The following is a 21,492-nucleotide window of genomic DNA, read 5'->3' on the forward strand; positions in this document are numbered from 1 at the left end:
CCAAGTGATACGTTGAAGAATACATACATACATACATACATACATATATATATATATATATATATATATATATATTCAAAGAACATTCACACCCCCATCAGTCCTCTGACATGTTTCATATCACATGGAGGCACATCAGCCGGTTTTTAGCAGCTTCAGACAGATTTTTAAAGTCATGCTTTCTCCTTTGAAAATCATTTTCTTTTACTCTTAAGTCAATACTCTCAATGTACGTTAATGTAACCTAGAAAAGTAGAGATTTTCCTATCAACTACCATCAAATTAAACTGCAACTTGGTATTACGGCCTTGCAGAGAAGTAAGGAGGGAGGGAGGGGAGAGAGACACTGCAAGGCTCAATGAACTCCATGAGATTTTCACCTGAAAGAGGGCACCCACATGCGAATCACCCCACACATTAATCCTGGTTTTACATTTTCTCCAAACTGATCATTTCTGAAGTGTTCTAGAGATTTTTTTTTTTTTTAAACCTGATTCATAAGCTCCACAACAAAGATAAGACAGACTAAAGATGGAGAATATAAACTGCTCTGAACTTGACAGACAGCAACACAGACAGGAAGCCTCTCCAAAACAACAGACGTGCATCGAACTAGCGGCTGACCTGCCGCACTTTAATATCCTTCTACAACACAAGTTTTTCTCATCTCTATTCTTCTATATTCAGGCTAAATAGAATATGGGACTGGCTAAATGAAAAGGAAACGAGGCAAAGAAAAGAAGCATTTACACCCAGCTTTCAGGTACCTTCTGCAGTCAAACAAATTGACTTGCTGTTCTTCCAAGATGCCCTAAATAGTCAAGTTATCTAGATAACTTCCTCTTTGCAATTTAAAGCAACAGTCATCTTCCCCTAATCTGCTGCTTTCTTACTTCACTGGGTGATTAAAATAACTCCAACATTATAGAAAACCAGTAAGAACTAGAGAACTTGTTACTGCACAACTCCTTCCGCTCAGTCTTTGACCTGTCCAGACRCACTTATGGCTTCTGCAGCCCTAGGTGAGGGTGCTGAGCTAATTTAAACATTAAACATAGTTCTGCGCTTTATGACAACAGCCCAGTGGCGGCCAGGAGTCAAAACCGGGCAGCAGAAAATGGCACACAACTAAACCCACAGTATTACGGAGTCTCAGGTCACCGTATCCCAAAATAAACAGGCTACAAGTATGGTAACACTTGTCACAGGATGTATTTCTAACTGTTCTTTTACAGCCACCATTTTACTGTTTGCTGATAGAACAGGTGGAGGGCTTAGCTGTTCCTCCCACTAAGACGGATTCCAGCCTGACAGGTTTTTATTTTGTTCACACACACACACACGCACACACACACACCTCACAGTCATAATGGAGAATGTTCGAGGTCAAAACCACTCTACCAGGCTAAAAAAAAAAAAAGAAAACCCTCTTCCCTCCTCCCCCCAAAACACACATTTTTTTTTCCCCCCCATAGGTCATTCTCTTACCTCGCCCATAGCCCTTCCTTCCAGAGCAAGCGCTTGAAAATCATGATTCAGTTCATCCATAGAACGCACCTATTTATAAATGGGTGAGAAAAATACATCATCAGTGGCTTGCATTTCTTTTTAAGATAATCACAGTTTATACCAATTTTTCTGATACAAACAGAGAGCTATATTCTAAATCACAGCATACAACAAGGCAATGGGGCTCCACGACGCGACTTACCTTTAAGACTCCCAGAAGCTAAAACTTACGCCGTGTTAATTTTTATACATGCGCAAAAAAAGGCAAAATAAGCAGTTATTTAAGCCACACAGTCTGATGCAACTTCCTTCGCTAAGTTTATTGCAAAGATTCATATTTCACGTTGAGCTGTATTAATTTCAGGTGATGAAGGAGTCAATACATAAGCAATAAGTCAGGATCATTTCCTTTCAGGCCAAGTCAAATAACTCTTGTATAAAACAGATTTATATTTAGCTTACACTGACATGAAAGAGAAACTGGAAGAGAGACAATGGTGGGAACAAAAAGCAAATTAAATGAAAAGGAAAAAAAAAAAAGTCATTTGAAGCCAGGGGCAAGGGACAAAGAGAAAGAGAGCAAACARCGTCTTAAATTCAGTTGCCAATTTTAGCTGCTATACCCGGAGTCTCAAGCTGGCAACTCAAAGRCACAAAAGGTATCATCAGGGTGCAAAACAGTACAGCTACCGGGGCTTCAGGTCCAGGTTTGCTGGGGGTTGCAGTACATGGATTTGGGGGAAGATGAGAGGACACGGCATGCCAGAGAAGCCATACGTGCAGAAAGCTATCAAAGTAAAGGCAGGGGGAAGGAAAAAAAGACAAAATGCCAACAAAAAGTTGGGGAACCACTTCAAGTGAGAAACCTGTAATGAYACAATTGCAAAAATGGATCCATACTTATTTTCCCTAAGAGGAGTTTTACCGGTTAAGCACTTACACGAATGCACTTCTTTGCCATGGAACAACCAATCTTTCCATTAACATGTTACCGAGGTCATTTCTGCAGCTATATGTTTACTCGAGCAATTATGTAATTTTCTGCTTCTGCTTTGGATCATGATTTGATGAAAGCAGATTCAATTAAAATTAAAAAAAAAAAAGCAGCAATTTAAAATTGTTAGCTAAAGAAATCATGTCGAAAATGCAAAAGAACAGGCTTTCTGATTTTCATTCCCAAATCTTACCCAGGCAATTCCCTATAGACCCTAAGCACACGTGTAGGAGCAGAGAAAAAAAACCTACAGACTTGAAGACAAAGCACGAAGTACCACCATAACGCTATGATTCAAACTAAATTATTGCCCTCTTCAGATAATACACCTGTATTTAAGTGGTGCTTATGACAACAGCCACAAACACTTAGGACGGCACATAAGCAATACTACAGCCTCCCACCCCAGGTTTAGTAAACCCTGAGCAACCCGCCAGATCTGAAACCCGTCTCTTCTAGACCAGCCGTAATAGTTTACACGACATTTATGAGTAATCCACTCATCCTATTCACTGCATTCCCTCACACGGGCTGTTTTTAGGATGCTGAAGACTAATAAACACAATGTTTAGTCACGTCACCACGGAAGACTACAGCAGATGATCTGGATGCTTTCTATCACAAAAAGGCAATAACGATGCTGATGGTTTGGATGCTTGTGCACCCTCTTGCGAATGACCAGTGCTCCGAGCAGTTATAGCATGTTCGCTGACCTTAAACCTCACCCCAGCTTGTGATACTCCTGCCACTATTTCCAGCAGAACTGAGCCAAGACTTTATGATTATGCTTTATTTCTATTTAAAGACAAGATTCAATGCACCTCATCCAAGAATATAAAGAAAGCACCATAGATGACCTCCAGAAGTCCCCTCCAACCTAAACGCTTCTACTGTTCTGCGACAACACAACTGTGCAAAGGTGCATTAATGATACATACTATATAATTTAATAATATCGTGTATTTATGGAATATGCAAATCCTCAATGGTCAAACGGTCAGTCACAGGGCACCACAGTTTAAGGAAGGCATCCTCTTATTACCAAACCTCAGCTCAAAATTATTGACAGTTTTGCCCTCCCTCCTGTCGCCTTCTGCTGTGGCCCATATCACAGCGGTGAAGATGACGCACAGCAAAGCCAGAAGAGCACTTCGCAGCAGCTACAGCACAGGACAACGACAAAGACTCTGCTCTGCTGTCAACTTCTTCGCTGATCTGCCAGCTAACATAGCCCATGGGTCCCAGTCCTCCCAGCTGAGTTAGAGGTTAACAAGACCGAGCGCTTCTGTGAAGCATTTTAAGCCGAGCTCGTGGAAGGCGCTACGACACCCAGCCGTTCTAAGCCACGCAAGCCGAACAGTAGCAAATTATTATTTAAATGAAACATCTGAGGAACAGAGAGGCTGAACAAAGAGGTTCAGCAGGTGATGTTCATTCCCATTACTACCAAAGCAATGTCCCAGCAACCCAGAGATGCAGCCACAAGGGCCTTGATCCAGGGTGTACAATGTTGTAGTGGAGAAGCAGAGGCGACTTAGTTCCTTTTTCCCCCCAACTTGATCCAAACAAATCTACTCCCAAAGGGGGATGTTGTGCTGTGGGAGCCTCAAAACAAAGCTGTAAGAAAGAGACAATCATTACATTTCTAGCATAAATCATGAGACCATTAAAAGACTTTGTTTTGTTTTGGTCAGATCCTAACCCTAGCAATTACATGTTGCCAATCCAAATCCCCCTTCTATCTTCAGTTGCACAAACATCCTTGAGGAAAATACAGTTCAGAACACGTAGACAGTTTCTAAATAAGAACGCCATTCCTCTCCTCAATCTCACCCACCCCCTTTTTTGATACTTAGGTACATTTCAAGGTCATCCTTACTCTACGAACATAATTCATTTTTTAAATGCTAGAAAACACGTATTTTATTTGTTGACATGAGATGCAAGCACATTTGCCCAGATATCTTGTTCAAGGGTTTGTCTGGAGTAGAAAAACATGTTATCATTTACTTAAACCACTTACAGCAGTGCAAATATCTGATTTACATCCAGGTGTGAAGCCAAGCTCCCATGCTGGCCCGACTTATTAGTGGAGAGAGGAGAACTGGTGTAACTATTAACAACGCCATTATCTCCAATACTGCCAAAGCCTTCAGCGCAAGCTTGTGAGCTTCCACCAGAAACCACGACGATTTAGCAATTCGGGTTCCATTTAAGTGCTACTGTCCAGTAAGCATATGTGGCTCCCTTCGGTGTTGGGCATTTATCCATTTGCAAAGTCAAGAAGCACATTTGTCTTCAAGCAAATAACGCCCCGATAGTTTATTACTCCAGAGTCGGCGCAGAGACCTAGATAAGAAGAGTGGTAAAGGCCAAAAAGCAGCATAAATATAACAGCTAAGTGCACTCCAGCTGTTTTATACCTGGTTTAGTTGTATACCTAATTGAGCACTTATTTTCTCTCCTCTTAAAGGACCTGAAGGAAGCATTTCTTCAAACATTTTTAGATTGCAAATGACCACCCTAGCTTCCCTTGTTAAATGATACACAGTGGAAACGGGCTGCCTACATCTCCTTCCCAAATATGCTTTGCCCCAGTCACTGTCAAAAGCAAAAAACAATGCACCTACTCCTCTACCTGCTATCACAGGTCAGGTAACAAAACAAATAATTCATTAGAGATATCCAAGTCTTACTCCCACTCATCCCCTTTCATAAATCCAGACAAAAATACAGACAAGAATATTTTCTGAATCAAGTCTTTGCGCCTGACTTTTGGGCACTGTACGCTCAGACTCTAGATATCACCAATTTTGAGGCCTTTCCTCTCAGTCACATAGCTCCTTTATCTCCACTCACCATTTTATCTATGTTTGCAGTACAGACTAGTTTATTATTCCCTTTTCAAAAGACTGTACTCAAAAGGGTTTCTTCGCAGTTCCCCCCTTTCACAATACTAAATAGCAATACCTCTTCACCTTCATCTTCTTAGGTGATGATGTGCACAAATATCACAGGGTTCCTTCATTTCCCTTTCAAAGGGACAGCAGAATTTAAAACCAAAGGCCTATCTTTTTACACACCTTAGTGTTCCAAAAGGCAGATAATATTCTGACGTGGTGATTAAACAAATGTATCAATAGCCTTCCACTTCATTGGAATCTATTCCTGTTAACTGTCATTGCCCTGGAACAAATAAGGATTCATGAAGCAGATCCACCATGGTCAACACTACAAACAAGGAGCTCCACAAAGGAAAAAGAACTTATCCATGGATGAGCACTAATGTGGATGAGGTTTGATTACCATAAAATCTGGTTCACCGCTGAACCAGAATTCTGAAAGAAATCCAGAAGGCAATGCCAAGACAAACTGGCTACACAAGGAAGCGATGCCCTGACATCTGGATAGCACATGATAACCTGGTTCCTCGGAGGAAGGGGTGATCTTGAGAAACACTAGGAATCATACGAAGACAGGGCAGCTGTAGTCAAATTGCTTAATAAGTGATTCGACAAAAACTGACTTCTGCTCTGAGCCAGCAGCACTCCTCAGCTGCACCTCCATTTCAGCCTCGTCCAGATCCTCCAACTCTGCAGAATTAAATGCAAAGCAAAGTGCATATCCTTACACGTTACACAGAACAGCTCTTCCTACCTTCTTCTACAAAATACTCTTYCTTTTGGATAATGTAGAAAACCCAGCAAGCTCCTCTTTGAAGCCCACTCCCCAAAATAAAGGCCCATCAGCTCTGTACATCAATAATACTGCTACCAAAAGAGAATTACAAGGCAATTTCATTGCACAAGAACATTCCTCACCTTCCCATTACTCCATATATGCACTCAGGAATTATGCAAATCTCAAACTTAATGAGTATTACATTCAAAAAGAGTAATGTCTACATGCCAGAATGTACAAATATATGTCACTGTAACACACTTCAGCTTAAAGCCACTTCACTGACTCATAAGCAGCTTCCTGCCTCCACAGTGAAAGCACATACCCCAAAACMTACTTGCCCAGCACGCTGACCCCAAGCAACGCTAAGAAACTGAAACAGAAGCACCACTGGGTTGCTTTGCCTTGCACAGGCTCAAGTCGGTTCAGTCTCTCAGAAGCCCTGTTAACCAATTCCCACCTTTGCTTTAAGAACACACCATAAAGCAAGRAACTTTGATTCAGTCTCCTGAATAAAAACTCTTGGCCTCATCCATGCTGCAGAGGAATCCAGGCCTTTCCAAGGTTCAACAGAGTATATAGCCACATCCTACTTCAGAGAGGACGAGACACAACACAGAACGCTTTTGACTATTACCTACCGCAGATTCGGACGACGCCAGCCAATTTATCTCTAGGTCAACGGCCGCTTTCAAAACTCACCCTCCTGCGYGGCAAAAGAGCTGCTCGGCAACCTTCGACATTAATTGTATTCGCTGTGGATTTTCCGACCCCCATGCAGCTCATTTGTGTCAAGAAAACATCTTACACAGGTCAATCACGCATGGTGGGGTTTTGGGGGTAAAAAACAAGAAAGCAGCAATCCCAGCTAAAGATCACCTACGCTCTGCCAATTGGTGCTGACCTTCTGCTTAACCACAGCACCACAAACACAGACAAATGACTCTTCCCCGTCTCCGAGGGCTCCCAGAAACACACTCTGTCACAGCTGTCTTAGAGCTAGTATTTAAAATTCTGGAAGATGTATCTGATGGAACAGCAAAGCTAATTCAGGCAATTACCCCAAACTTCATTGGGAGAAAAAACACAAGTGACGGAGGAGGAGCACGGAGGGTACAACTTACAGAAGGTTCAAGAGAGCAGGATGAAACCTCTCTCGTTATGATTCAAACAAGCGATCCCAAAACACGTCAGAAGTCCACAATGCTAGAAACCCAGGAAAGGCACAGCAAGTAAACCTGCAAAAACAATCTGAAAACCAGCACGCCCACAGAAAAAAAAAAGGCAATATAAACACACCCCAAAACGAAGCAACCGATACGGACACACTGCACTGCTGGGTGCTTAAAAACTGCGGTTAAATTTTAACCTAGCAAAAAACGAAGCCCACGGGGCTAAACGGCACTTGTCAAGAGCATTTCTACACTCACTTAAATGACCAGGATATGGGGCGCTGAACTGCTTTTATGATTACTAAACAAGAGGTTGAAGGACATACCAAATTAACATGAAAGCAACAGGATATTTACTTTTTGTATTCCCAATACCAGATTTTGTATCTCGGAATAATTCAAGGTTTTTTTTTCAAAACTGGTAACTGCTAGCTAAGTACCCAAATTGTAATTTTAAGTAAATATTAATGTCAATAACCAGTCAGTGTTAACACTGCAGCTTATATTAAGCAAATATGGGTGCTACAGAATCTTAATATGACCTTTACTTATAAATTCAAAGTGTAATACTGTATCTCATTTCATGATCCTCAGGTAACTCAGGGGATTGTATGCTGGCCTTATATATTAAAGAAACCTCATTTACCTAGAACTTACGATTCATCTAGATGGACAAGCAGCAAAACCATCAAAGTCTAAATTTCACCCTTAATCACAACGGAGAGTCACAGCAAACTCTAYGGAATTTTTCTTCCCCTCCTCATGCAAGTGATGCTTCCTAATAAGAGGGAGGCGAGGTTGAATTAAACAATAACAAAACTATAGGCAAAAAAAAAAACAGAAATTCCGTTGGAGAGACGGAAGCTTTCTCCCTGAAAAATACCCAGACTATTCGAGCWGATCATCTAACAGAATTGTCTCTACAAGCATGCCATGAAGCTTGAGGCTTTGTATGAGGTTTTCTTGATGCAGGACAATGTTAAACAGATCAAATATCTGCACTTATTAATAATGACTGCRGAGTGTTTAACCTATCTTTTGCTATTAAGGCGGTTATGTTAAACAGGGTAACCACAGTTAACCAGAAGGCTGCTTCTGCAGGCCTCAACACTTCAGTTTCTCCATTCCCCTTTCCCAAAAGTTGCTTCCCATGTAAGCCCTCTGGACCTATTTCAAAGGCTCCCTTTCTCCTTCCCTACCACTTTCTTCTGCCAGGATCTATCTATTCCCCTATACTCCCCTCCCTTAAATTACAGTGTTTACTTTCCCAATACCCCTCTTCCCCACTATTTCTGACTAGGAGGCAAAATCCCCAGGACACCATTATCTAAAAAACTGAGGTAGGATGGGCGCTGCAAAGACAGGATTCAGTTCAGCTGGAACACGTAAATGGCTGCTTTCAAAATTTCTTTGATCTACAGTAAATTACAGGGTCGACTGTAGTCTTCAGACCTGCTGGCCAAGCAAGCAAACTCCACTGTATCCCACAGATTCTATGGAAGGAACTTCTGAGCGCTTCACCCAGAATCATCTTCCATCAGAAGACAAGAGCAGGGCTCTGGGATCGCAAATCCAAGGGAAACGTTCGTTCTTCGCTCCGCTGAGCTGGTTAYACTCTCGGGGAGCCTGGAGGGAGCCCTCCAACAACCGTAAGCTCTTGCACAAGCTTGATGGGTTAACGCACATAGACAGCTTACAAGATTCGAGCCAAAAAGGTGGATGGCTCATCGGGGCTGCAACCCCCGGTGAACCTCTGGCCTCACTAGAGTCAAATGGCAGCAACGCATCAATCGCRGTGAAGTCCTGTTTAACCTTACAGTCRCTTCAGCACACRTTTTGAAGCTGCAGAAATAACATCWTCTTCCRRTGAGACTTACCATTTATTCYGCTTTTCTACTCCTACAGAGTAATGTAGAAAATAGTGTTACTGTTACACTTGTCAAGATAGATAAAGTATTCAAATTGCTCAGCTCCTAAGATTAAYAGCATTTGTTTATTTAAGAATGTGATTATTTCTTGGATTTTTTTTTTTTTTTAAACCTCAGATGCTTTTTCCACAGCAATTGCTGCAGAGTGCAAGTGTCTTGCTGTAACGTTTCTATCCGTTAGGCTTTCACATTTTAGGTCTTGCTCAATTTGTAACAGGGGGAGAAAAAAAAAATCTTTATTTTCTAGTAAAACATTCCTCAAAAAAGGTCAACATTACTACAAAAACAACAGTATTGAGACAGCAAGGACAAAAAACATCAAAAAAATTCAGTCAGACTGCTGCCTGAATAAGGCATTCTTTACAAGGGGGGCAGAGGAGAGAGAGCTTCAAATGGCTGAACAGCTTAAATACTTTGTGGCACATGATTTATATACTTACAAGCTGTTAAAGCCTTTTAAATTAACTACCGCCAAAGGTTTACAAATTTCAGATGGAAACAAATGCCTCTCACTAGGCTGTGGGAGATTGACTGTTTGTCTTGTCTGAACAGCTCACATCGCACATTATTTAAGAGATCTACTCTGCRTGCGTGCACGCACACGCATATATATATAGTATCCGGGGRAAAAAAAAAAAAAAAAWGTATTTACCAGCTGACAATAAGAAAAGCACCACATGCTATCAACAACAGGCTTGCCACCGACAACTACATCCAGGGTTAAAATACGTCGTTCCATCAACTGATTGCGGCACTATTTTTAGTCCTCTCCTATAACAATAGTCAGTAAAGAAAGAATGTGAAGTCACAAGTATTAGACAGGATTAGGTGGTTTAACTACTATTTTTGTAGTAAAGGATTCATCATTAGAATTGCTACTACCATTAGCATTCGAGGCAAAAAGCTATTGAAATTGCAGATTGGCTAATGCTTTACATGGCATTTAGCCAAGATGATTAATGATTCAGGGTACAGAAATAAATGCAAGAAAGGCAGCCTTTCAGAATGGCTCGGCTTAGTTAGCTAATTATGTTTTTCCTCAGATTTTATTCACCGAGGAAAGCGCTTCATTAATGTGGAATTTAGGTTACCCTGTGGTGTCTCAGGCACATACTGTTGGGGCACAAATCTCCAGAATACTGGATTACAGAAAAAGTAACCTTAACTTTGCCCCACTGGAGCTGGTAATAATGGTGAAAACCATCTTCTGCTTTCCAGAGGCGTGTTTGGGTCACTGCTTTTGCGCAAGCAGTCAGGGCTACACTATGATAAAGAATCGGCAACGGGGCTCGATGGACCTCTGGAAGGTCTGAGGCTTTTCCTTTCCCTTCCACCCCTACATTGACCTTCTAAGGTTTAAATTCACAGGAAAACGGTGTAAACAAGCAACGCAGCAGTGCCTCATCTCAGTACTTTTGTCAGAAACGGATGCAAGCGGCTCCTTGCCACAGGGACTGTTGGCAGCGGGGTGAAAGACTAATTTGGGGGGTTTAATAACAGCTGAGTCCTCACCAGCGTGTCACCCCAGCACAGGATCTGGGTCTGCACAGCTTCCGTACAGGATCAGCAAAGCAGCCAGGTAGCTCCTGTTCAAAACAACTGCGCTAGAACAGAAGTTACCCTTAACAAAGGAAGAGGAGTAACACAATATCTTGGAGCAGATCACTTGACCAGAGGGAGCACGGCATCACATGGCACCCGCAAACAAAGGCAAGTTTGTTCACGACCCACCCGCAGGATCCTCGTTCAAAGACGACAGCTTTAAAATCGCCTCAGCGTATACCTGTACTCGGTCCGTGCCAATTTTCAGAGCCACAGACATCGCCAAATTCAACACCCTGGAACAGCGCTTTGTTCAGGCGACTTCTGTTCAGCAAGTTTTTTCTGTTTTTCAATGGAAAGAATGTTTCTGTAAGAATTAATAGCGGCTTGGAGTAGGGGCAATGGAAATTCATTGTGCAAGTCTACAACCTGGCTGTGGCTGGATTATACAGCCTGCACCTGATGTAGAGTTTCTCTTCAAGAGAAGGCACCCATTTACAAAAGAAAGAGCGTCATAACCTGTTTTAGAGAAACACAGATACGTCACACCAGCTCAGAGATATTCAGGAAACCACAGAAGAGCCAATAAGGGGAAACCAAAGTTGGAGAGAAGGGGAGGAAGAAAGCAAGTAGGTGCACCCAGTTTTGAGAAATGCAACTTTTCCATAAGAGGACTGAGTTTTTTTGTTTTTTTATTTTTATTTTTATTTATTTTTTACAAACCCCTTTTTCCTTAGCTTGCTAGCCCCATCCGCACTCAGTGAGAGACAAGGTCCAAAGAAATCAAAACAAGCATGTCAATTTGAAAGCAACAGTTTTAAACACTGTGGTCTTCTCAAAGATAAACATATAGGGAAGCTATGCTCTAAAGTTCTGTTCAAAACACACACATGAGCCCAATACACTAACTGGAATACTTAAAATATTATTTAAGCATTGAAATTTTCAAATTCAATGATGTGAAAATATTTTTCACTTCCTGAGCAAACATCACAAAAGGAAGAAGACTACAAAAATACAGTAAAACATGAAGAAATCCCAAAGCTAGCACACCAGATTATTTGTGCAATCTGAACTAGAGTTAAGTATCTGGCAGTTGACTGTCAGGGATAGCAAGACCTACAGACTGAGAGTCAGCAAATCCTTACACTGACTTCCAGAAGATTTCAGGGGTTTTCTATACAAGACAAGGATTTTCCAACACTCAACTTTCAACATCTAACTTAACCAATCTATCCATGCTCCCTCCATCCCAAGAGGAATTTTCAAAGGGCAATGCACACCAGAAACGTTAATTAAGTGTTCTGAATCCCCTCCTCCAAGATATCCCTTCTCCCATTTACTACAGAGAAAACCCTACAAAACAAATTAGCCAAGCTAGACATTTCATTCTGGCAAGTAATTACATTCCTAATTATCTGGATATCAAGTTAGTACAGCCATTGCACTGCTAACGTAAGGAAAGCCCCAGCTAGTACGCTGCGACACACTGAAGTACCCATGAAAATTCAACAGATTTAATGAAACATGCATCAGAATGTCCTTCGAGAACAGAGGCATACATTATATTGCATGGGACATGTCCTTCAAGGACTCTCCCCGTGCCTTCAGCTGTAGCACAGACAACCAGATTATTTGGACCACTGTAGCCCTCACACACCACATACCTGCCATAGACAGGCACATAAATCTCTCCTAAAGCATTAAATGTCTCTCTAACAGGATTTCAACTTCAGAAAAACATGAGGGCTTCTGCTTGCTTAGCTTCCAGGATCATTTTGGAGAACCTTAACACGACTTTAAGGCAAACCTCGGTCATGGTGCCTGCCAACAGAAGAATCAAACCCAGACATTTACACAGCATCAAGTAGTATGGTTTGAGCAGCGGTGCTTTAGAAGGGCAGCTGCCAGGAGAGTAATCTTCTATGCCCCCTTATATATAAGTTCTCATTTAATATTTTGTCTGGTCACATCACCAAAGGGCAAAACCGAGTATACAACACAATTCCAGCCCTGTTGCTTTCACTATTCTTCACCAACTGTATGTGAAAAATTCCCCACATTCAAAAAGACAATCCCCGCAGAACTCCATTGTCTCAAATTAATTAAACATGCTCTCAAAGAAAATAAATTCCTAAAATCATTTGCCTCTACCGAGCAACTCCCATATCACTCTAACTGCAATTCAGATGGAGTCTGAAGTATATCCATGTAATGTAATTCAGAATGGACCACCACTAGAGAAACTCTCTTGACTGAAGTTCAAGAACACACGTGCATGTGAAAGCCACACAATCCCATGAGTCCCTCATCCAAGAAAATCCGAACAGTTTTCCTAAAAACCTGTTAAGCATTGATAAGTTCTTCCAGCTGTCTATCTCAACCGTCTTTTCATTCCCCTCACTAGTAGTAGGTGGCTGTTTGGATTTGTAATGAGATACGCCATCTTTCATCACCAAGTCAAATCCAACCTAGGCCATTAGTCATCAGAAGTCATCTTAAAACTCTTTACTAACCTTTGTGAAGTGAGTTGCTGATCTCAACCCATTTTCTACAGGATAACATGCATTAACACACCCTAATGCAGCTGGCATAACAGTCTATCCTAATAGCCTGAAGAGTAACTGGGGCATCACAAAAGAACCACAGTCCAAACCTCTTCAGTTTGAACCGTGAAATTACTGGTGAACGCTGGCGCTCCACCTAATGCTGCTGCTGCCTTTTGCGGATAACAAGAGACTACTACATTTTGCAAGCAAAGACCTGGCTGATAGAAGTGTCCTCCATTTAAAGTTTGATGATAAAATGTTTGCAGCTGCAGACATTCTTGAAGTTTGTTTAGAAGTTCAGAGATTTTAATCTAGAAGGGAGAGTCTGTTTTCATCATGACTGCGGTGTCTGCAAGAGACCAAAGAGGAATTCTGAATATAGGCCATTTTGATGGGCCGTGCATCTTTGATACCTACATATGAAAAAAAGGCTGCAGCATCTTTAATTCTTTTATATGTGTGTGTGTGTGTGTGTGTGTGTGTGTATGTGTATATATTTCCCCCCCCCCCCTTTTGGAGTAGGGGATAAAGTAAGGGGAAAATTTTTTAAGTAAAATATAAAAAGAGCAGGCATTTTTCCTCTCATCCTGAAACCTCCTGCTTACAACAAGAGGACACCATCTACTTCCTTGGGGCCAGAAACGCTTTTTTTTTTTTTTTTAAGTCGCCCCTATTAAAGCTATTCACAGCTCAATTCTTAAAGCTGCTAGTCAGAGGAGGAACAAATGACAAGGAGAAACAGCAAGTGCAATCAAAAAACGAAAAGCAAGGATACACTGTAAATAAATTCTGACTCATAACACTCGTAAGCCTTCAATAACACATGATGAGACGCTATCATTTGGAAAAATCACAGGAGTATTATCAGCAACACAGACAGAGATAGATGGCTGTCCACATACACAACACAGAAGAAACTAGGATTCAACAATTAAAAAACAAAACAAAATAAAAACCCCACACCCTCTACCTTTAATTATGACCTTCTAAGCTCTAKGCAGACATTAACCTACAATACCCTATAATTAATTTTTCTGACTTTCCATTATCTTTTAGCTACTGATTTTCCTAGACAGTTTTTAGGCAACAAGAGGGGCCCTCACTGCCTTACCTTTGACAGTTTAAATGAAAAAGTTCAGCAGCACAAGTGTACCACTATGCACAACAAATTGACACTTAAGTCATCCACCATCATGCCCCAACTTTCTGCAAGTCCCAGCGCTTCCTTGCATTTCTTCTACTCTTGCAGGACAAATTCAGTTCTACTCCAGTTAAGCCCAAACTGAACTCAATGATTTCTGTATGCAGAAGACTATTGCTCGCTCCCAGGAATTCGTAATTTAACAAGCAGATGCAAAGGTGGCCAAAAAGTCAAAAGGATTGACTATTATGAAAATCCCATGTTCTGTTTTCCATGAGTAAAACTCTGAGGCACTCACAGAGCATCACAGAGAAAAAAGGACTCGAGAAAGGCTGAAACAATAAATACATAATTGTAACTGCCTAGCAATCACTGTGCTATACAGCCCAAAATAAGACAGAGAAAAGGGTCACCGTCCCATCCCACAGTGTTGAATTTGATGAAATTAGATATGAAGACTGGTTTCAAGATGGATACCAAACGTAAAACACCAGATGTGTATGACAAATACATTTCAGGGACATAAAAACCATTAGGAAATAGAACAGATAAGGTTCTAACTTTAATTATATTACGGTGGGTTTTTCGTAAGCTTCAGGTCACATAACAGGAAAACCCAGAAAGCATCATACGCAACATTATGAGCCTCATCTTGTAGGTATATTTTGTTCACACAATCATCTTAGAAGTGTTCTGCCTCGAAAGAGCACCTACATTACTTTAAATTCATTCAAAATGGTATAAGCTAACCAGTTTTTCAAACAAGTGGTACAATTACTACTGTTATATCGTTGAACAACTTTCTAACAAAAATTAAGAGGAGGTAAAGCAACATATCTGACATCAAGCCAAGTCTTTGAAATAGGTAGGATCATTTCTTTCAAGTGACGCTTTCTAAGCTTACAGGTTATTAAAAAAAATGCAGTAAAAAAATAAAAATAAAATACTAGTGCAATTTTTAATGACTGCAGGATTTCCCCCCACCACCACCACCAATACATTTTGTTGTCTTTGCTTTTAGGGATTTTCGGAGAAAGGAAGTGAAAAGCATGAGTTGGAGGAAAAGAGGATTAAGAATTTTATGACATGGAGTTCAATTTATGAAGTCATTTTTACACAAAATATCCAGACAACAGCTGTCCTTGTCTAAACATTTCCATGTTCGACTGCATGAGAATTTTCAAAAATCTAAAAAATGAAGCCATTCAGTAAGAAATTTTTGCTTACTGTTTCTTACATGACTTAAAGCATATTAAAACCCCTCCCATCTACAGTTCTTAAAACAAGTTCTACATTTAATGACTGAAAGCTTAAGTAGTTAAAAAAAACCTGTATCTTACTTCAATGCATTATTTCCTTTAAAAATCATAATTTAACTAAATATTTTGTTTCCACAGAAGGGAAAAATACTACAGTATTCTTTGGGCTGCTTACTTCATAGTACAGTATTTTATACTGTTTTTCACGTGGAACAGAAATTAACAGGGTACTTGGGTTTACTTCCTTGTTGATGTACATACCGATTTCAGTGAGGTTGCAAAATTCCCTGCAATGTTTGCTTTTAAATGGTCCAGATGACAACACACCCCCTGGAGAGGCGCAGGGGGGGAAACAAGGACTTGCTCATTTTTCTTTTAAAAACTGGAGGCCTAAGGGTTACAAAAGCTTTGTGTCTGCTGCTCTGAAAAGATTTGTGGGAATCATTCGTCTTTAAAATGTGCTTACAACTAAATTTTGTTCCCAAGCCTCTCTTAATAGAAGAAGCAAGTTTCCTTAGCTCATTACTATATTTGAAGAGTTACTTACAGGTCACACTCAGAAAGCTAGAGTGAGTCACGTACTCATTTAATTCGCAGTACATCCAACAATGAAACTACTGGAGAGACATCTAGCTAGTAAACACTACTACTAAGGCATGTTTTGGCCCACTACTCTTTTAGTAATATTAAGTGAAATATTAAGTGACTGAAAAAAGTTACTTCTGCTTCTAGTACTGTTTCATGATGTTCTTAACACTGTCTTCTCCATCCAGCTAAACACATTAATAGTACTGCCCCCCCCAACTATAACAAAAAACACAAAACAAAACGCAGAGTAACACACATTGCAAGCAACTTCCAGAACTGTGTTTTTCAATATTGGGAATGCTGAAAGCTCAACCTACATGCATTGGCTTTTAAAGCAGTTTTGTAATAACATTACATAAGAATTATTTAACTACAGCAACAGATTTGAAAAAAGCTGCAGCAGTCACTGCTGAGCTGGTTCACACATACAAAAATCAATAAGGGCAATGATAAATTTTGCAAACAGATGCGTTCTACTGTCACAGAGAGCGGATTGGGATTTCAACACCCTCAAGAGCAAAAACATTTCAGTTTATAGCTAGCAAGGCACAGCAATCCTGAAAAGAAAAAAACAGAGAAGAGAAGYATGACTGTTGCCATTCTAATGGCACAATAACCAGCTTAAGCTTTAAAAAAAGTTTCACTAAAAGCATCTATGGTAAGCTCGATTTGTTCACGTGTTCGGTTTGGAAACATTTAACTTTTTTTTACCTGATGTTCTGCATGAATGTTATCCCCAGTAGGCCAGCGATGTTTGCTGTTATTATAGCCGCCTCCACCACTTCCTCCTCCCCCAAGCTGCTCACCATGCTGCCTCTGAAAGAAGTAATCCACCATAGCGTCGTCCTGGGAGCGGCCTGCAACTCCTATGGATCCAGGAACAGGACTGGAGTGCGTCCCTGCTGCAAGCGCTTGATTTGCAGCTGGCTGTTGCTGAGCCTGGGACCCTGTTCCAGATGTCAGTACAACAGGCATGTTGGGATTAGCTGTATCTTGAGTGTGCTGTTTCAGGTGGGGGCTGAACGAGTCCTGCCAGAGCACTGCTTTTCTCTTCAAAACACACGCAACGCTCATTCCACCAACACCTACAGGGGGATGGGGAGAGGGAAGAGACAGAGAGAAAGAGAGAGAGAGAGAAAAGGAAAAGAAAGCATTAAATCCACAGAGCTTCAATTTTAAGTATTAAATAAGACACCCACCATAGAACTAACAGAGAAACATCGAGATGCCAAATCTGACTCCTTATAGCATAGCTGTTTGCTTTGCTAGCTATCAACTAAAGTATACAAATGCACATTAGCCAAAACTCCACATTTTGTGCTACCCAGTGCTATCAGCATACGCAAGATTCACATAAGGTGCCTATCATGCTGGAATCAGACCACCAACTTGTGCAACGAAAATGCTCTATGCTGGACAAAACTAGAGCGCTGCCACAAAAAATTGCTAGAAAAGAAACTCCGCAGGACACGGCGCGACTGAAATTACCACATCAGTTTACAACTGACAAATTACGGTGCGGATCTTCAATCAGTCCCCAGGTCCCACTGTAGTAGGATGTGTTCATTCAGTAAGGCAAAATATGAAGCCAACTACTTTTTCAAATGCAAACGTGAAACCCTGGATTTCTAACAGAGATGGTTCATCAGGTCCCGAATATAATGTGCTCTGCCCTGCAAACTCAGGAGCTGCCTTTGGTTGCGAGATGGTGAGATATACCTACATGTTTGATACGAGACTCCCCAGAGAAAGACCAGCTAACCTCCTAGCGCCCAGCATAGCGGCAGAACCTTCCAGAGCCGGAGCAGCCAGCAGGGTCAGTTCAGCTGTCGACGGTACAAGGGAAAAGCTGAACTAGTTGTAGAAATTGTCCAATACTGACAAATATCCTAAATTATYTGCACATACCCCAAATTATCTGCACACAGGACAACAGGCAGATTGAGCTGACAGYGACATATTAATTTATTATCCCCCAGGATATTTTGATAGCATCCCAGCAGCACAGAAGCATACAAGTTTGTTTTCATTTTGTACAGGACRACTTATCTTCTGCTCCTGAAAGCAATGAAAACATTGCACATGTGAACAGAAGAGTGTTCTCCCCGGTTATGTAATGCTCACACAACGCAGAGAGCACATCAGAACTGAACTGGTATTTCAAGGCATGTTATAGCCAGAATTTTTTTCTTTTGTTTTTTTTTCTTTGAAAAAAACAAACATTGCCAGCTTCAGTTACCTAAGTGCAAGCCCACAAAATCACAGCTAGTTTCAAGGATGAAATTAGGGGCAGAGTTGGGCCCTTAGAGACCGCGACCACCTCTGCATACAAGCACGAGAGCGCTTTTACTATTGTACCTTGACTGCTGTAAACCTTGGCCCTGCTCCTGAAAGTAGCTCTGAAGGGCCTGAAAGGAGGCTCTGTTTCCTCTCTGTTCATCATAGCAATTTTGAACAACAGTCAAATACTACAAGCAACTTCCAAGAACAATTTTGTGACAGCGGAGAGAAAGATGACAAAAAAAAAAATAATGCAAGTCTTATCTTTGATCAAAATTATTCAAGCTAGTCCCACTAATCGAGAATAGTATTCCTATTTCAGAAAATGGATAAAAAAAAGTGCAATGATTTTTTTTTTATTACATCTACAACATGCATTTGTCACCTCCCTCCTCACCTCCATGGCCACGTAAACAAGTAACTCTGCAAGGCATTTTATACGCTCAGAGAACTCCACAGCTTAAATACATACACCATTTAAGACAACTCTGCTCATTCAAACCCTACTGTCTTTAAGAAAGCCTGGAAATCACTACCACACTTCTCAAATACTTATTAAAACAGTATAACAATGCCTGGTATCACTAAGCCATCGCTATTTTTCTTTTTTTTTTTTTTTTAAAAAATACGGCGACCACCGAGATTTTTACTCTTTAACAACACAATGCACTGATTTACTGGCATTTTTCCTTTAGTTTCTCAGTAATAAACATTATAAACAAAGTCTTTCACTACAGTGAAATGAGCAAATAAAGCTCCCCTACACCACAAGAAAACAAACAAACAAAATCAGAAAACAAAGTAATTACTGGTAAGAAATTCAGGTGCAAGAGGTGTAATTATTAGTTACAGACAGTTAAATCTGAATGGTCTCTATCAACAGAGGTGACAAAATATTTCAGGGCAGTCTTTAAAATATATATATATATATATATATATATAAAAAGATACTATGATTCTGATTCTGCAAAACCTTTCAAATATTTAACTTTATATATAATGAATAGCCCTAGAGACTTCAATGAAAACATCACAACATACAAAGTTACACATGCAAGTCTTCGCAGCAATAACCCCTACATTATTTTCCTTCCTCAAAACGCAGTGGTCTGCCATGCCCCTGCACCCACCAGGGCAAATTCATTTCTTTTTTAAACTGTACGTAGAGCTTTAGTGCTCTAATGGAAGTATTTTAATACCTAGAACAAACAGCACAGCAGAAGAGTAGTAAAAGTGTTTTTTTCCAAACATGGAGAAATTAAGGCTTTGAAAACAAGAATGTGAAACGTGGGAGGAACCTACTCATTTACAATTGAGCCTTTAGGAAGAATGCATTTCGGCCTAGTCCACATATGCACGTGGATAAAACACACATACCTTCAAAGAAAGAAAGAAATAACTGAAGTTTTCAACCCTCAGGTCTCAGCAAAGCAAGAGAGGAAACTGTTTTTTTCTGAGACCCTAGAAAATCTCAGTCAAGATCCAGTAAAGATACTCTTAAGTTCTGCACAACTGCCTCACGCTCCGAGAAGCTTCCTCTTTCGCCTAATGCAGACGAGGCAGCCCTAAACAAGACGAGAAAACTTGGCAAAGGAGACATTTTGAAAGGGAGCAAAGGGGAAAAGAGAATTATGGGTAGTTCAAGTTTAGTGCCAAGCCGTGTTTTTATAGAAATGCCATGTTAAATGTAGCAGACAGCTGAATACTGTCATTCAAAGCGCACAGAGCATCAGAAATATGTTAAGTCACCTACACAACACACATTCATTAACTAACCAGCAGCTGCAAGTCGTACTGCTGCAAACATCTAATGGCTACTAGGACTCTTTATTCCCAAACTCTTAGTAAAAACATGTAATAAACCTTTCTGATGTAAACAGTTTCCCCGTGAAGAGCTACACATTTACAAACAAAGGCTTCTATTTAGACATTCTCAGAGAATGCTGCTGCAAGCCATTTGAAACCGAGAGTTTTCCTTTCCCCTCGACAAAAATATAACGCGTAAATAAGCCGTTTTGTGTTATCGTTACAAGCTAAATAGTTTAGATTATGGGACTCTCCACAACCAGCAAAACTTTGGAGCTACCACTACGGGCGTTTTAAGCACAAGCAGCAACGTCGCTTAATAAGAGGGCTATAATCTGCATAGAGCACAGCTATGTGTTTCCAAGTTCATCGCTCTGATTCAAGAAGGCTCCTCTAAAAAATTACAGGCGATTAAAAAATTAAGCCGGCGCAAGATGCTGAGTTAAGAAAGTTACATCATGAGCTAGGACAGGGCTGTTTTTTTGGAAAGTTCGCCTGGAAATTAAAGCTGCCTCCCCATTGTTCAAGAGGTGTGTGGCCTACGAGAACTTTTAGCGTTAAAGCTTGTGTTTTCCTTAAGACCTAGGGAGACGCAGCAGGAAGTGGGTAAATTGATAACCGACTGAAACGCTTAAACCAGCATTAAAACCCCGTAAGATAAATTCGACACCCCCCCCTTACCCCACCTCCCTCACTCTTCATAAAGGAAATTCCTTACTCATGATCTATCTAATAAAAATCTCTGCTCAGAACAAAGTTATTAAACATTGACAAAAAACAAACAAAAAAAAACCCCACCAAGTGTTTCTCAGTCTGGGGCAAAAGACGGGCTGCTGCCTTAAGCGTTTAATTAAAAATGGCCAAACATGGGTATTAGGCGAAAACAAAACGGGAGAGGGAAAATAAAATAAAATAAAAGATAAAATAAACCCCAGGATCACACAGCACATCCGAAAGTATTGTCTGCGTTTTCGCTTCGTTTGAAAGGTGCCGTCCTTCTCCTCGGCTGGGGCCACCGAGCCTCCCCCGGCCGCCACAGAAGG

The 21,492-nt window shown here is 40.8% G+C and overlaps 1 protein-coding gene and 1 long non-coding RNA gene across 16 annotated transcripts in view; both read right to left on the reverse strand.

Annotated features, from left to right (window-relative positions):
- Positions 1 to 18,168, reverse strand: part of PUM1 (pumilio RNA binding family member 1) — a 72,921-nt gene extending 54,753 nt beyond the window's left edge. For 6 of the 15 annotated variants that reach the window (XM_026076414.1, XM_026076415.1, XM_026076404.1 and 3 more), the window contains exons 1-3: positions 18,087 to 18,167; positions 17,075 to 17,448; positions 1,489 to 1,557 (exon numbers count right to left, since the gene is read on the reverse strand). In XM_026076414.1, the coding sequence (XP_025932199.1) occupies positions 1,489 to 1,557; positions 17,075 to 17,437 (432 nt within the window). In that variant the 5' untranslated portion in view covers positions 17,438 to 17,448; positions 18,087 to 18,167. Of the gene's footprint in view, positions 1 to 1,488; positions 1,558 to 11,067; positions 11,169 to 17,074; positions 17,449 to 18,086 lie in introns of those variants that run through there. The other 9 variants (XM_026076401.1, XM_026076403.1, XM_026076409.1 and 6 more) reach the window with 3 other exon arrangements.
- On the reverse strand, positions 5,598 to 7,033 carry LOC112971210. Its single transcript, XR_003255264.1, has 3 exons — positions 6,826 to 7,033; positions 5,810 to 6,096; positions 5,598 to 5,689 (listed from the first exon to the last, which is right to left on the reverse strand). It is a non-coding gene; the product is annotated as an uncharacterized LOC112971210 (long non-coding RNA).
- Positions 18,169 to 21,492: the final 3,324 nt, after the last annotated feature.

The sequence above is a fragment of the Apteryx rowi genome, unplaced genomic scaffold (assembly GCF_003343035.1).
Source record: "Apteryx rowi isolate R43461 unplaced genomic scaffold, aptRow1 scaffold_43, whole genome shotgun sequence".
NCBI lineage: Eukaryota > Metazoa > Chordata > Aves > Apterygiformes > Apterygidae > Apteryx > Apteryx rowi.